This window comes from Macaca thibetana, chromosome 1, assembly GCF_024542745.1.
Source record: "Macaca thibetana thibetana isolate TM-01 chromosome 1, ASM2454274v1, whole genome shotgun sequence".
Classification (NCBI taxonomy): Eukaryota; Metazoa; Chordata; class Mammalia; order Primates; family Cercopithecidae; genus Macaca; species Macaca thibetana.
The window spans coordinates 10,957,024-10,972,159 of NC_065578.1; the positions used below are offsets into that span (position 1 = coordinate 10,957,024).

At 56.3% G+C, this 15,136-nt stretch overlaps 3 protein-coding genes across 3 annotated transcripts in view; 2 read left to right on the forward strand and 1 right to left on the reverse strand.

The window, feature by feature from the left end:
* Positions 1-14,653, forward strand: part of C1H1orf167 (chromosome 1 C1orf167 homolog) — a 28,302-nt gene extending 13,649 nt beyond the window's left edge. Inside the window, 14 exon segments of the mRNA XM_050789390.1 lie at positions 374-549; positions 1,387-1,561; positions 3,606-3,762; positions 3,872-4,026; positions 4,738-4,946; positions 7,452-7,596; positions 9,409-9,813; positions 10,355-10,508; positions 12,567-12,672; positions 13,047-13,221; positions 13,323-13,552; positions 13,827-13,920; positions 14,446-14,552; positions 14,555-14,653. Of these exon segments, the coding sequence (XP_050645347.1) occupies positions 374-549; positions 1,387-1,561; positions 3,606-3,762; positions 3,872-4,026; positions 4,738-4,946; positions 7,452-7,596; positions 9,409-9,813; positions 10,355-10,508; positions 12,567-12,672; positions 13,047-13,221; positions 13,323-13,552; positions 13,827-13,920; positions 14,446-14,552; positions 14,555-14,622 (2,356 nt within the window). The 3' untranslated portion in view covers positions 14,623-14,653.
* The window catches only part of MAD2L2 (mitotic arrest deficient 2 like 2), a 407,166-nt gene that overhangs the window by 101,500 nt on the left and 290,530 nt on the right, over positions 1-15,136 (reverse strand). The gene's annotated exons all lie outside the window — the stretch shown is intronic.
* The window catches only part of CLCN6 (chloride voltage-gated channel 6), a 165,558-nt gene that overhangs the window by 95,138 nt on the left and 55,284 nt on the right, over positions 1-15,136 (forward strand). The window lies entirely within an intron of this gene.

The window sequence follows — 15,136 nt, forward strand, 5'->3', positions numbered from 1 at the left end:
GGCCAACACAGAGAAACCCCATCTCTACTAAAAATACAAAATACAAAAAAAAAAAAAAAATTAGCCAGGCATGGTGGTGCATGCTTGTAATCCCAGCTACTCTGGAGGCTGATGCAGGAAAATCGCTTGAACCCAGGAGACAGAGGTTGCAGTGACCAGAGATCACACCATTACACTTCAGCCTAGGCAAAAGAGCGGAACTCTGTCTACAAACAACAACCGCAACAACAGCAACAACAACAAAATATGGAGGCTCAGAGTGATGAAGCGGCTTGCCCAAGGCCTGGGTAGTGTGTCTGGCAAAGGTAGGCAGCTGGAACCGCAGTCATCAGACCTTGCAATTGACATGGGTATTTTCCCTCTGTTCTCCCAGGTGCTTTGGGGCCTGGCAGCAGTTCGTGCAAAGAGGGTCCCAGTACCGAGACCACCTGGCTGACCGCCGGACGGGGACCCTGAGGAAATGCCTGCAACAGTGGGTGCAGATGAAACAGCTCCGGGACTCAGATGGGGCAAAGGTGACCCAGCTGTTCCTCTGCCGGCAGAAAGCAGGTGAGCTAGTGTTGGCTTCTGCCCCAGCAAACCATGTCACTTAATCCCCTTCTTCAGTGGGCCCTAGTTGAATATGTGAATTCTTGTGGGAGGTGGTAGAACTGGGGCTTTCTAGGAGGGCAGCGTGTAGTCCTGGGAGGGGGCAGGAGGGGTCCCAAAGTGGGCAGGCCCCGGGTGAGCCACATCCCTATGTCCCATCGCGAGCTGCTGTGGGTGAGACACTTGGTTCTGCTCCTCCCACTGCAGGCTCCCTCGGTGCTGGTTATCCCAGATCCCGCCCGGAAGGGATGTGGGCCCTGCTCTTGGGAAGCTCCTGGTGTGATGGGGGACCCACAGCCCTAATCTCTACCCCAAAACTTAACTGGGGGCCCAGTGTAGTGGCTCGCATCTATAATCCCAGCACTTTGGGAAGCCAAGGAGAGTGGATCACCCGAGGTCACGAGTTCGAGACCAGCCTGGCCAACCTGGTGAAACCCTGTGTCTACTAAAAATACAAAACTTAGCCAAGTGTGGTAGCACACCTGTAATTCTAGCTACTCGGGAGGCTGAGGCACAAGGATCGCTTGAACCCAGAAGGCGGAGGTTACAGTGAGCTAAGATCACGCCATTGCACTCCAGCCTGGGCAACAAGAGCAAAACTCTGTCTCAAAAAAAAAAAAGCACTTAACTGGGGAAGATGGGATCTTTGAGGCCACCTGGAGGGGAGGGCTTGGAAGCGCTGGGAGGGGACAAGAGACGAGAGCTCCCAAGAGGAGCCCAAGGCAGCAGCTATCAATGGCTGTGGGCAGAGTGAGGTCAGTGGGGGGGCAGCTGACTGGCCTCTTGACGGTTTTTCAGGACGTGAGGCTCTCCACACTGCAGGCCCTGCAGCCTGTGGCCTGGGTACAGTAGGCCAGGCCCAAGGGCTGCAGGAGCAAGGCTGGGGCTCTCTGCAGGATGCTTGCCGGACACTGGCCCTCTGCCGGGCGCTGCTGCTGTGGAAGACGCGGCTTTTCCAGTGCCAGTGGGCCAAGTAGGTGTCCCCAAGCTTGTGACCTGGGGTTGGGCCTGGGGACTGTGGTATGGGCACATGAGCAGTGCTCAGCACCAGGAGGAATGCGGGAGGAACGTCCCATAGGGCAGTAACTGCATCCCACTCCTCCCCGTGGCCCTGCACAGGCCCTGGCACACTGTGGTGCCCAGCCGATGTCAGGCCCTGGGAGGTGGCCTAGGGACACTGGAACAATGATTGAGCAGAGGTCCACTGGGGGCCAGGGGGCTGCCAGAGACACAGACATAGAGCTCTACAGGGGTGGCCGGAGCCCTAGTGAATGCCCGTCTCCCTGCCAAGTGCAAGTCCCGTGGTGGCAGGGACCATGTCTGTGTGGCTGTCGTTGCTGGCTCCCAGCTCCCTGCAGGTGCCTGGCATGTTGCAGGCATGGAGTAAATACTGTAAAGGAACAAGGGCAGGAGCCAGGGATCAAGCTCTTATCTCCTCCCCCATCAGCCTCATTACACAACTAGAGAAAGTGAGGCTCAGAGGGCCGGAGCAGGTTGCTCTAAATCCCAGTGGGAGTCAGGAGCAAGAAGTTCCTGTGGTAAGACCTTGTTGCTGCCCCCACACAAGATGGTCACTGCTGGAGTTCAGAGCCCAGACAAAGGCTGTGGGTGAGGGGAGGGTGGCGATCAGGAGCAGCCAGCTTCCCCAGGGGATGTCAGGAGGAATGGAGGCCAGCAGTTGCAGGGTTAAGAATTCTGTCCTTGGCTGGGTGCGGTGGCTCACGCCTGTAATCCCAGCACTTTAAGAGGCCAAGGCCAGTGGATCACCTGAGGTCAGGAGTTCGAGACCAGCCTGGTCAACATGGCGAAACCCCGTCTCTACTAAAAATACAAAAGTTAGCCAGGCGTGGTGGCAAGCACCTGTAATCCCAGCTACTTGGGAGGCTGAGACAGAAGAATGACTTGAACCCAGGAGGCAGAGACTGCAGTGAGCCAAGATCATGCCACTGCACTCTAGCCAGGTGACAGAGTGAGACTCTGTCTCAAAAAAAAAAAAAAAAAAGAATTCTGTCCTTGAAAGCCACATACCCACATGGTCCACTTGGACCCTCAGCCTCTTTCAGTGTACCCCTGCAAGTCCAGGAGAATTCAATTCACCGTGACCTTTCAGAATGTGAGGGTACCACTCATTACTCACATGCCTGCCCCACAGCCCCCAGGCCCTCCCTCTCCAGCCCATCCTCTGGCCTTTGGACCTCAGGGCACAGTTGATATCTCGTGGCAGCTCTCCCGGGGCACCCTCCAGAGCCTAGATGAATCCCAGGTCTGCTGCTATCTGGAGTTTGGGGAAATGACTTTCCCCCAGGCTCAGCTTTCTTATTTTTATAAGTGAGTGGAGGCAGAAGTACTGGTGTGGTTGTGGGGGTGGGCCCTGGTGTCTGGGGTCCCTGGGCCTGGGGCTCAGCTCCATCTCTGATCAGCTGCGTGGGCTCCCAGCCCGCCCCAGAAGCATGATGAAGTCAGCCAGTAATGCAGGTGGAGCATTAGCTTGATTAGCCAGACGTGGTGGCACACACCTGTAATCCCAGCTACTTGGGAGGCTGAGGCGGGAGGATCGCTTGAGCCCAGGAGGCAGAGGTTGCAGTAAGCTAAGATTGTGCCACTGTACTCCAGCCTGGGCCACAGAGTCAGACGCTGTCTAAAAAACAAAACAAAACAAAACAAAACAAAAAAGCATTAGCCCAGTCAGCCCAGTCTCAGCTGCTCACTGAGGTCACTCAGAGAACTCTAGAAAAGTCTGGAAGCCCAGGATGTACCCTGACCATTAAGTCAGAATCTAGCAGAATCCAGAGATAGGACTCTGGTGGGCATCGGTATCTCTTGAAGCCCCCAGCGATCCCAGCATACAGCCGCTGTGGCGGGCGGCAGCGTGGAATGCTAGCCCAGTGTCTGGCCTGTGGTGAGCACCCTTCCAGCCCACCTCTTTCACAGCGGCCAGGGTGGGGTAGCCCCTGCTTGGCCACCCTGCCCAGCCTGGGGGTGAGGCTGGGCTGGGCACTCACCTGCCCCTTCTCTAGCTCCTTCCTCCAGGGCCTGCAGCAGCGGATGCTGCAGTGCAGCCTGAGATGGTGGCACATGAGGGCATTGGGCCCAGATGCCACATCAAGCTACACCAAGACACCCTCGGCTCCGGAGCCAATGGGCAGCAGCACATCCCAAGGCTCTCTGGAGAAGGTGAGAGGTAGGTGGGTGGGGAGGGGCTGGGGCAGGTAGGGGTGGGTGGGTGGAGATTGTGGGAAGGGGACAGGGTGGGGGACCCAGGACTCCACACCTCCTTCCCCAGGTTCCCAGGGCCCCCACCCTCCCGGAGACTCTCCAGGGGAGCCTTCTGTGGGCAGCTGGGCAGCGGCAGCAGGGGCAGTGCTTTCGGCTCTGGCGGGCACGGGCCTGGCAGTTCCAGGGCACAGCCAGGTGGTACCAGCATACCCTCCAGAGGCGGTAGGGACCCCTCCCCATCTGCCTGCCACTCTATGGACTTACTGTTTCCCAGCCCCTTCTCCCATCCACCCTTGGCCTTCACAGAAGCAGCCCCTTGGGGTCTGCACCTCAGAGGCCTTCAGTTCCTCCTGTCTTCCTGCCCTGTCCTACTGAGAGGGTGTCAGGGAGCGGTGAGGCACTCTACAGAGTCACTGTTCCTCTTGGAGATTTCACAGCCGAGGTTCATTCATTTATAGCACAATGCATAAGAGTTGGTCTCCCTGGGTTCTAATCCCAGCTTTGCCCCTCACTGGCTGTGTGATCTTGGGCAAGTTGCATAACTTCTCTGTGCCTCTATTTGCCTATCTGTAAAATGGGGTTAATAGTACTCGCTCCAGTGGGGCAGTGGCGAGGCAGGGCACAAACATTTCCCAGTGCCGTGTGTGGCACGTTGTGAGTGCTCAGTCCATAGCAATGTTTATGGCTAGTGGTTGAGCACAGGACTTGGCAGTGGGGGTCTAGAGTCCCACCGTATCCCTCCCACTAGTCATCATGACCCTTGGAGAGGTGCTTGGCCCCTCCAGTCCTCAGCAACCCACCCTCCCATAATGGAAACAGAAGAGTCACCCAGAGCCCCCCACAGCTGGAGAGAAGAGAGAGGAGGGCGGGGCAGGGCTGGCCTGGGATTTGGGGGACAGTGGCCATCCTCAGGGTGGACCCTCCCTTTCCCAGCATCTTCCTCAGCTGGAGCCGCTGGGCAACAGCCCAAGGGGCCTGGAGAGAGCTGGCTTCCCACTGGGCCTGGGATCGGAGCTGCAGGGCTGTGCTGGGCCTGTGGCGTCGGCGGCTGCTGCAGTTGCGGCTGGTGGAGAGGTGGGCCCAGGAGCGGGGCTGGCGACTGGCACGAGATGCCCTATGCCACTGGCACTCCTCTTGGCAGGGTGAGTGGAGACTGGGTTGGGGGCACTGCAGGTGAGGGCAGGGCCAGGGTCTGTCTGAGACCGATTGCAGCCCTGGCCAACAACTTGACTGTAACCTCATGGGAGGCCTTGAGGCAGAGGCTAAGCTACATCTGGACTCCTGACCCATAGAAACTGTGAGATAACAAACATCTGTGGTTTAAAACTAATAAGTACTTGGGTAATTTGTTACACAGCCATAGATAACAAATGCAGTTGATCAGAGAGGTCCGCTGAGCTGTGACACTGACTTAGCTGGATTCAAAGAAAACAGGCTGCCGGGCGCGGTGGCTCACGCCTGTAATCCCAGCACTTTGGGAGGCCGAGGCGGGCGGATCACAAGGTCAGGAGATCGAGACCACGGTGAAACCCCGTCTCTACTAAAAATACAAAAAATTAGCCGGGCGCGGTTGTGGGCGCCTGTAGTCCCAGCTACTCGGGAGGCTGAGGCAGGAGAATGGCGTGAACCCGGGAGGCGGAGCTTGCAGTGAGCCGAGATCGCGCCACTGCACTCCAGCCTGGGCGCCAGAGCGAGACTCCGTCTCAAAAAAAAAAAAAAAAAAAAAAAAAAAAAAAAAAAAAAACAGGCTGACCAATTCTTACACATTGTGCTATGTATGAGTAAATGAATGGACCTCAGCTGTGAAATTTCCTAGAGGAACAGTGACTCTGCAGAGTGCCTCACCATCCCCCATACCCTCCCATCCCCTAGCAAAGTCTGGTGATGAGATCCCCACAGGCTACACCCAGGAGTCGGGTGGCTGAGCAGAACCTGGGGGCTTGGACTCTGTAGTCTTGAGTTTGAATCCCTGCTCTTCCATACCCTGGTTGTGTGAACTTTAAACAACCTACTTAACCTCTCTGAGTCTCAGCTTACACATCTGTAAAATGGGGATAATGTAGTCCCTACCTCATCACCTTAATATTCATCCTTATCCTTACCTGGCCTTTAGGAGTCACTGGTCTGAGCCCTGAGCTGGGGGAGAAGTGGGCAGAGTCATGGTGCCCTTAGAGGCCAGTAGAGTTAGTCAGAGAGGGTCCCTGGAGGAGGTAAGGAGGGCTCAGCAGGCAGAGCAATGGAGAGAGAAGTTGAGGTGTGGGAAGGGTTCAGCAAAATAGGGCAGTGGGAAGGACTGGATTTGCAGAGCTGGCTGAGGGTGCAGTGTGTTAGAAGCCCTAAGGAATGTGACCAGTGAAGGGAGAAGGGATAGTCCCAAGGCAGGCTTGCTGTCTGGGTCTCCGCCTCTGGGCAAAAAGAGCTGTTGCATGGCCCAACCAGTCTTTCTTTCTTTCTTTTTTTTTTTTTTCAAGACGGTCTCACTCTGTTGCCCATGCATGCAGTGGTGCGATCTGGGCTCACTGCAACCTCTGCCCCCGGGTTCAAGCAATTCTCCTGCCTCAGCTCCCCTAGTAGGTGGGATTACAGGTGCCTGCCACCATGCCTGGCTAATTTTTGTATTTTCAGTAGAGACAGGGTTTCACCATGTTACCGGGCTGGTCTCAAATTCCTGCCCTCAAGTGATCAACCCACCTCCACCTTCCAAAGTGCTGGGATTACAAGCGTGAGCCACCGCACCTGGCCCCAAGCAATCTTTTTATAACCTGATATCAGAAGTGACATCCCATTGCTTCTGCCAAATTCTGTCTGTTAGAAGCAAATTAATAAACCCAGCCTGTATTCAAGGCGGGGCATTGCCCGGGACAGGAATACAGGATGCTATCTTGGAGGCTGCCCACTACACCAACACATCACGTTAATGCTGGCAGACAGGGCTGTGGTTGTTCTGGAAAGTCATGTCCTGTCCGCTGGGGACAGCTGCTTACGCAGCCCAGTCATTCCCCAGCGGGAACACTGAGCCAGTGTTTCCAGAACTTCCAGTTTTTACAGAAAAATTGAAAATTAGATTTTTGGGCCGGGCGCAGTGGCTCATGTCTGTAATCCCAGCACTTTGGGAGACCGAGGCTGGCGGATCACAAGGTCAGGAGATCAAGACCATCCTGGCTAACACGGTGAAACCCCATCTCTACTAAAAATACAAAAAACTAGCCGGGCGAGGTGGCGGGCGCCTGTAGTCCCAGCTACTCGGGAGGCTGAGGCAGGAGAATGGCGTGAACTCGGGAGGCAGAGGTTGCAGTGAGCTGAGATTGGGCCACTGCACTCCAGCCTGGGCGTCAGAGTGAGACTGCGTCTCAAAAAAAAAAAAAAAAAAAAAAAAAAAAAACCAGAAAATTAGATTTTTACCGGAATTCTCCAGATTCGAAAACATTGTGGCAAAATTAACAAACAAAAACAAACCCAACAACTCTATGAGCTGGGCTGGCCTGGTCACCAGCAGGACACGTGTAATAGAGGCTTTTTAACCCAGACAGTCAGGGCGGCCTTGTCTGTTCCCACCTGGTAGGGAGCGAAGGGCTGGCTAAGCAGAGACCCATGGGGAGAGGCTGGGGTGAGCACCCAGTGGCTCTTCAGCATCTCTCTGGCCCCAGGACAGCAGTTCCTGCATGAAAAGTGCCAGACGTGGGTGCAGGGCCACCTCCAGGGCCTGCAGAGGGCTGTGTTTCGGAGCTGGCAGCAGGCAGCAGCTCGTCAGAGACGCACAGTGACCTGGCCAGAGCAACTGCTACTGCAGAGGTGGGTGGGCCTGGGGGTGGGAGGGTGTTGGTCCTCCCCACCCAAGGAATAGCAAGAAGAGCACCCAGGGGGTGGGAAGCTCAGAGGGTGGCCCAGATAGGAGGCCTATGGCCTGGGGAATAAGGGGCATGCAGGGAGACCCTAGCCCGGAGACAGAGGGCCATGACCACTGATACCTTATTATCTATTTTGGGAGTGGTGGCAAACCCCAACCCTAACCTGTGGCCCCAACAAGCCCTGGGAGTCCAGCTCCTGGCCAGGTCAGTTCTTTGGTTTTAGAGGATATGATTAACATGGGAGAAATCAGCTGGGAACAGTGGCTGACGCCTATAATCCCAGCACTTTGGGAGGCCGAGGCAGGTGGATCACTTGAGGTCAGGAGTTCAAGACCAGCCTGGCCAACATGGTGAAACCCCATCTCTACTAAAAATATGAAAAATAGCCAGGCGTGGTGGCAGGTGCCTGTAGTCTCAGCTACTCAGGACACTCAGGCAGGAGAATCACTTGAATCCAGGAGGTGGAGGTTGTGGTGAGCCGAGATTGTGCCACTGCACTCCAGCCTGGGTGACTAAGCAAGACTCCGTCTCAAAAAAAAAAAAAAAGGAGAAATCCACTCCTCAGAAATCTACCATAATGCCCATTGTGGGGAGTCACAGCAAGGAGGTGTCTGCTATACACCGTTGCTAAGAGAAGACAGTGCAATCTTCATTTAAGTAAAGATGTTCTGGTGGAACATGTATACAGTTTATGAATGCACATTGTAAAACCAAGCAGAGGGACGCAGAATGGCTCCTCCCACAGTTCAGTACAAATGCGAATGTTCAGTGTCCCCATAGGGGCAGTGAACTGTTGGCTACAGAATGGCTGACGTCTGTGCTTTTGCATCTGAGGGTGTAGATGGGTTGTTTTTTTTTTGAGATGGAGTCTCGCTCTTGTTGCCCAGGCTGGAGTGCAATGGCGCGATCTCGGCTCACCGCAGCCTCTGCCTCCCAGGTTCAAGCAATTCTCCTGCCTCAGCCTCCTGAGTAGCTGGGATTACAGGCATGTGGCACCACGCCCGGCTAATTTTGTATTTTTAGTAGAGACGGGGTTTCTCCATGTTCATCAAGCTGGTCTCGAACTCCCAACCTCAGGTGATCTGCCCCTCCTCTGCCTCCCAAAGTGCTAGGATTACAGGCGTGAGCCACTGCACCCGGCTGTAAATGTTTTTTTTTCTTGGCTTCTCAGTGAGTGGGAGATGGTGTTCCTCTCCCTCACCAACCACCTGGGCATGTGATGGGAGGCAGGACGTGGCTGGTGTGGGACTTGAACCCATACTACTGGTTCCCATGCCTTTGCAGGGCAGGCCCTGCCCTCTGAGGCTGAGATTCCAAGACGGAAAGCCAGTGCTTTCACCCGTTCCTAGTCCTTTAGTGTTTTGTGGGAGCTTTGCTGGTGTAACATTGAATAAATGTGACTTTTGACTCTGAGAACGAGACAAGCCCTCCCATGCATCTGTTTTTGGTTTGTTTTGTTTTTTTGAGATGGAGTTTCACTCTTGTCACCCAAGCTGGAGTGCGGTGGCGCGATCTCAGCTTACTACAACCTCTGCCTCCCGGGTTCAAGCAATTCTAAAATTCCCAAGTAGCTGGGATTACAGGTGCCCATCGCCATACATGGCTAATTTTTGTATTTTTAGTAGAGACGGGGTTTCACCATGTTGGTCAGGCTGGTCTCAAACTGACCTCAGGTGATCCACTCACCCTGGCCTCCCAAAGTGCTGGGATTACAAGCATGAGCCACCACGCCTGGCCCCATGCGTCTGTTTTGCAGCTACTTCCAGGCCTGGTGTGAGGTTGTAAGAGACACAGGGGTGCTCCGGGCCCAGCGTCAAGCCTTTCAGGATGACCTGAGGAGAAGGGCACTGGGGGCCGTGTTTGCCACATGGCGGGAAGCCCAGGCAGCTGCAGCCGGGGCACAGGAACAGCATGTGGCCCAGGCCTCCCTTGCCCACTGGAGAAGCTGCGGGCAGCAAGGCCAGGAAGATGGGCAGCCAAAGAAGGCCCGGGCCCCGCAGGCCTTCCCAGCATGGCCAGTGGCCCCGCACGTGCACCGTGAGGCCCAGCAGCAGGAAGGAGAGAGTGCTGGGGCCCAGGCAGCCCGGTGCTGGGCACTGTGGGCGCCCAGCTGTCGGGGCCAGGTCAGCCAAGTCCATGCTTCCTGGAAGCTGCGAGCCTGGTGAGTGCCGTGGTCTAAGCGCAGCCCCACTCTGTGCTTCCAGCTCAGGCCTCGAGCCTGTTTTTGGCAGGGGTAGAGCGTAATTCGTGGCTGGGTGGCAGGGCAAAGGCTCGAGGGTGATTGGGGGTGACAGGGAGAGGCCGCCCTAGCCATCTCCTTGTCACCCCGTCCTGGACCACATCCTGGCACCACCTCTTGCTGTGTGTCCCCTCCTTGGGGAAGTCTCTGATGGTCCTGCCTGGCAGTCACCAGCACAGTCAGCCACTCAGCAAGCGCCATAAACGCCAGGGAAGGGGAGGCAAAGTGGCACTGGCAGGACTGTCCCCTCTCTGCCCCTAAACAGGATGTTTGTCCCTGTCTGCGATTTTCTCCTTCCAGGTCGCTCTCCCTCCTGTTTACCCAGACTCTCCCTCCAGAAGAGGGAGTGGGAGGTGGCTGGGGCTTGGCCTGGAGGGCCCCCTCCCGCAGGGCACTGGAAGGGCTCCCTGCGGAGAGTCCTGGCCCTGATGGCCCTGGCTGCAGACTCCTTCCTCTCCCGCAGGGTCCTAGAGGCCTCGACGCAGTCGGGGGCTTGCGGCGGTGTCCAACGAGCCATCGTCACCCAGCTCCGGCAGGCTGGGCTCAGACGCTTCCTGCAGATGGCGCGGCTCAGGGTGCGGCTTGGACTGCGGGCCAAGGCCCCAGGGGCCGGCAAGGTCCGCCCCAAGCCCCAGGCTGACCTCACGCTCTGGCCCCGGATGGCCAGCAGGGGGAGCCTGCTGCTGGACGCCCCAGCCCCTTGGAAGCAGGTGAGGGGAGCCTAGGCAGGACGGGAGGTCCAAAAATGACCCTCGGACCACCGGCCTTAGAATCAGCTTGATCCGGCCCATGGCGGCAGCATGGCTGGATGCCTCCCCAGGGGCCCAGCAGCTTTGTACACACCACCTCTCCCCGGTTCTCAGTCAGCCTCTGACAAGCAACTCTGAATCCATCAGCAAAGATGAACCCAGCACCTCTCGAGTGCCAGCCCACTGCAGGTCTGGACACAAAGACTAGTGTGTTGGGTCACAGCCTGTTAGGGAGACACTGAAATGCATGCTTTCTCACGGTGCAGCTGAAGATCAGGATAGGTACACGGAACAGTAGCATTTTTTTTTGTTTTTTTATTTTTGAGACAGAGTCTGGCTCAATTGCCCAGCCTGAAGCAGAGGTGTGATCTCAACTCACTGCAACCTCCACCTCTCAGGTTCAAGCGATCCTCCCACCTCAGCCTCCTGAGTAGCTGGGACTACGGGTGCATGCCACCACACCTGGCTAATTTTTGTATTTTTAGTAGAGACGGGGTTTCACCATATTGCCCAAGCTGGTCTCGAACTCCTGAATTCAAGTGATCCTCCCACCTCGACTTCCCAAAGTGCTGGGATTACAGGTGTGAGCCACTGCACCAGGTCAAGTTTTTTTTTTTTTTCCTTATTGGAAAAGTGAAATATGCTCATTACAGAAAAGTCAGAAAATATAAAGTAGAAAAATACCAAAATCTCTTTCATAATTCTCTCTACCCAACGGCATTGGTCAGTCCCTCTCCAGACCAGAAGCAGTTAGTTCTGACACCAACAAATGGTGATAAGAGGTTGATGGCCTAGCAAGAGGGAAGAAGCCACCACAAAACCAAACAGAAAATGACACTGCACAGCAGTCTGGGGACATGTCCTTGAAGGACACAGCCCCAAAGATACTGGCAGGTGAGGTAGTGTCCCTAAGATCAACAGGCATCATCAGGAATCTTATTTCAGAATGCCACAAAGAATACATTTTAGAGAAGGTTCTAAGAGAAAAAGCTAAGGTGACTTTTTTCGGTCGTCGTTTTTTTTCAGACAGTGTCTCACTCTGTTGCCCAGGCCGGAATGCAATGGTGCAATCACAGCTCACTGCAGCCTCAACCTCCAGGGCTCAAACGATCCTTCCACCTCAGCCGCGTGAGTAGCTGAGACTACAGGCGTGTGCCAACACACCCGGCTAATTTTATTTTTTTTGTAGAAATGGGGTCTCACTGTGTTGCCAGGGCTTGTCTCGAACTCCTGGGCTCAAGCGATCTGCCTGCCTTGGCCTCCCCAACCGCTGGGCAGGCCCATTGCGCCATGAGCCACCGTGCCTCCCGGTTTTTGTTTTTAAAATGGAATTGAAAGGAACTAGCCTTGGCTAGTTGCGGAATTCACACATATGGGGCTATGGCAACAGCAGGTTCTAGGGTCTCAGGGTCTCTTCTTTCTAAATAAGCTACAGGGCAATTGCTTCTCAGAGTACTTTTACATTTCTATTCAAGACAAGGATCCCATATACTGATGGAGAATCCGAGGCCTCTAGAAACTAAACGCTGGGAATGGTACCTAGGGTGCTTAATTCCAGGGCCCCCTCTTTTCTGCCACAGGCACACATGCCCCAGCAGCCCCTTTGGAGAGCCCCTCTCTGTAGAGAGTACTAGCCGGGGGCTCGGACTCTGGAGTCAGACCACTTTCGAGGTATGAGGCCTCAGACAAGTAACTCAGCTTTGACAAGTTTTAAGTGGGGAGAGAAACAGCCACCTCCCAGGGCTGTGCTCCCAGGCACTGAGGGGTAACTTCTAGGGGCCCACCCCACTGTTGGAATGTCTTTGGCCACCTGGGGGAATGGGTGGAAGAAGCAGGGATGTGTCCTGCCAGCCAAGAAATCCCAGTGGGGCCCCAGGAGGTCCAAGCCCATGGGGTTCAGGTGCTCCTTTCTGGTTGTTCCTTCAGACCCGCAGCTGCTGGACACAGGCCACGGGGCTGGTGCCGCCCGCGCCATTACTGCAGTGCAGCCTGGGTGGACAGAGGAAGCCAAGGGGAATGGCCTGGGCTCAGAGTAAGGAGACCTTGCCCTGGAGGACAAACAGTGTCTGAAGTGCAGGGGTGAAGTGGTCTCCAGTCCTCAGGGGCCTGGAAATCAGCTCCTTGGGACACGGTGTTATGTGTACTGACCATTCTCCCCATCCATTCCCTCTTAGGAATGTTTCAGGTGTTCTGAGAAAACTTTGTGTTCCTGTCCCGCCCCTGTGATTTCTCTTTGGGCAGCAGCCCAGAGCGGCTAGAGGCCTGGGAAGATGGGGGGCAGGGCACAAGGCTGAGCTCAGCGCCTTCCTCCACGCTCCTCACTGTACTCAACTCCTAGGTGGGCACTAAGAGCAGCTGCCTTCCTGGACCCACATTAAGCTCTTCTGACTCAACTCCCCTTTCCAGGGTGCGGAGAACATTCTCTCTGCCCTGCCTTCCAGCTCTGGCCGCAGTGGCCTGGACAGAGTAGCTGGGTCCCAGGCCTGCCCTTGTGGATGAGGGACCAGGGACCAAGAGGACACTCCAGCCCTGAGCCCAGGGCCCTCAAAGCCCAAAGCGAGGCCCATAAAAGGAGGCTGGGGTGAGAGGAGCTGTGTGTGCAGTTTGGGGGGTCCGAGGGATGGGGGCAGGGGCCGAGGGGCTCGCCGGAGCCATGGCTAGAGCTGGGCCCTCTCTGGCCAGTGCTCTTTCATGTAGGATCCTGGAAAAGCAGGCCCAGGCCCATGGCTCTGCCCTCCTTCCGGCCCTGAAGGGTCACGATGCTCTTGGCCATCAGGAGGAAGTACCTGCAGCGCCGGTGGCTTAAGGCACTGCTTCGTGGGCTGCGGGGTTCCCAGCAGGCCAGGTGCCTGGCAGCAGCATGGCAGCACTGGGTGGATGCCCAAGGGGCAGAACAGCTGGCACGGACCCTGGTGAGTGGGCGCAGCCCCTCTCCATACTGACCATCTCCCATTTCACCTCATACTGAACCCTAACCCCTCTCAAAAGTATGGCCCTTGGACCTACTGACTCCAAAACCTTGGGGGACAGGCCCAGGAATCTGCATTGTTAATACTCAGATGACACCCCCTTGCCATAGCCCTTTCACTCTGGTGCCGCAGAGGTGTGGGGGGAGAAAGGCAGAAGGGCTGGCGACTGCAGGGGAGCGTGAGCGCAAGAGGCCTCCTCTGCCAACTGTCCCCAAAGCTCAGAGAGTGGCACCTGAGATCGGCCTGGCGGACGTGGTGGCAGCGGATCCTGCGACTGCGAGTGGCTCAGCAGTTAAAGCAGCAGGAAGATGGCTGGGTCCTTTCCCAGGTACTACCCTCTTCCCTGCACTCCACCCAGCCAGCCTTCCAGAAGCCTGTGCCACAGCTGCGCACTGCGGATCTGAGGTTTCCCTGCTTGCCAGCCCCAGGGCCCCTTTGTTTTCAGGGGAGGGGGTCAGTTCCATTACAGAACACACAGGCTGGATGCTGGAGCCCTTGATTTGATTTGTGGCCCCAGCTCAGGCCAGGCCCACCCGGTCCCTCAGTTTGGGAAGGTGTGGCATGAGGTATGGCTGCCGCTCAGACTAGCCCATGGAGGGCCTAGGTCCTGAGCACCCCCTCCCTCATTTGCTCTGCTCTGAGTACAGCTTCCCAGATCACCATCGGATCTATTCTGAGCTTGTGCATTTGGCCTGGGCAAGACTGGCTGGCTGCTTGGGGCAGAGGGAGGGGCCCTGGGGACAAAAGGAGCTGGACACAGGTGTTGCTCTAGCAGGCACGGCACAGACCCTGGAGAGAGCCCACAACAATAGCATTTCCTCCCCTCCCTGGTTCCAGGCCTTTAATAAGTGGCACCAACGCCTGGCAGCCAGAAGCCCAAGGAGAGGAGCTGCCAGTAGCCCAAGACCCTGGAGCAAGCCAGGCCCTAAGGGCCCTGAGAGTGGACAGAAGCCTCCGGAGCCCCGCGGGGTTGGGGGCTTGGGGCAGAGCATGGGGCCCAGCTACAGCTGTGACGTGTTCCCAGAGAATAAAAAACAGAACTGAACTCGGCTTTCCCAGGCAAGGAACCATGCCCCACACATCCGGGGAGTGATGACAGAGGGGACAGCTTGAAGAGCTCTGAAGGACAATAAAACCCACTCCTCAGTCCTAGCTGCTTCTCTTAGTCTCTCCTAGCGGCCGCCCTTCTGCCCCAGCCAGTGAGGCCAGGAAGGGAGTAAAGAGGACGTCCCACAATTGCGTCCACCCCTTTGGCCATCAGGCTGCTCCGGGCCACCCCACCCCACTCAGCCTGCTGGGATCCAGGACAGGAAACAGTCCATCTGCACCTGCCAGTCACTGCCCCCGGGCCATGGGGCTTGCAGGTGACTCCTGGGGAGCTGTGCCAGGCAGATAACCTCTGGGACAGGACGAGGGGACGAGGAGGGCAGCTGGCAGGACGAGGGTCTACCTGAAAAATAAGCCAGGAAGCTGGGCTGCTGCACAGCCCCAGGCAGGTCTGGGGCCCCTGTGCTGGTGAATCTCATC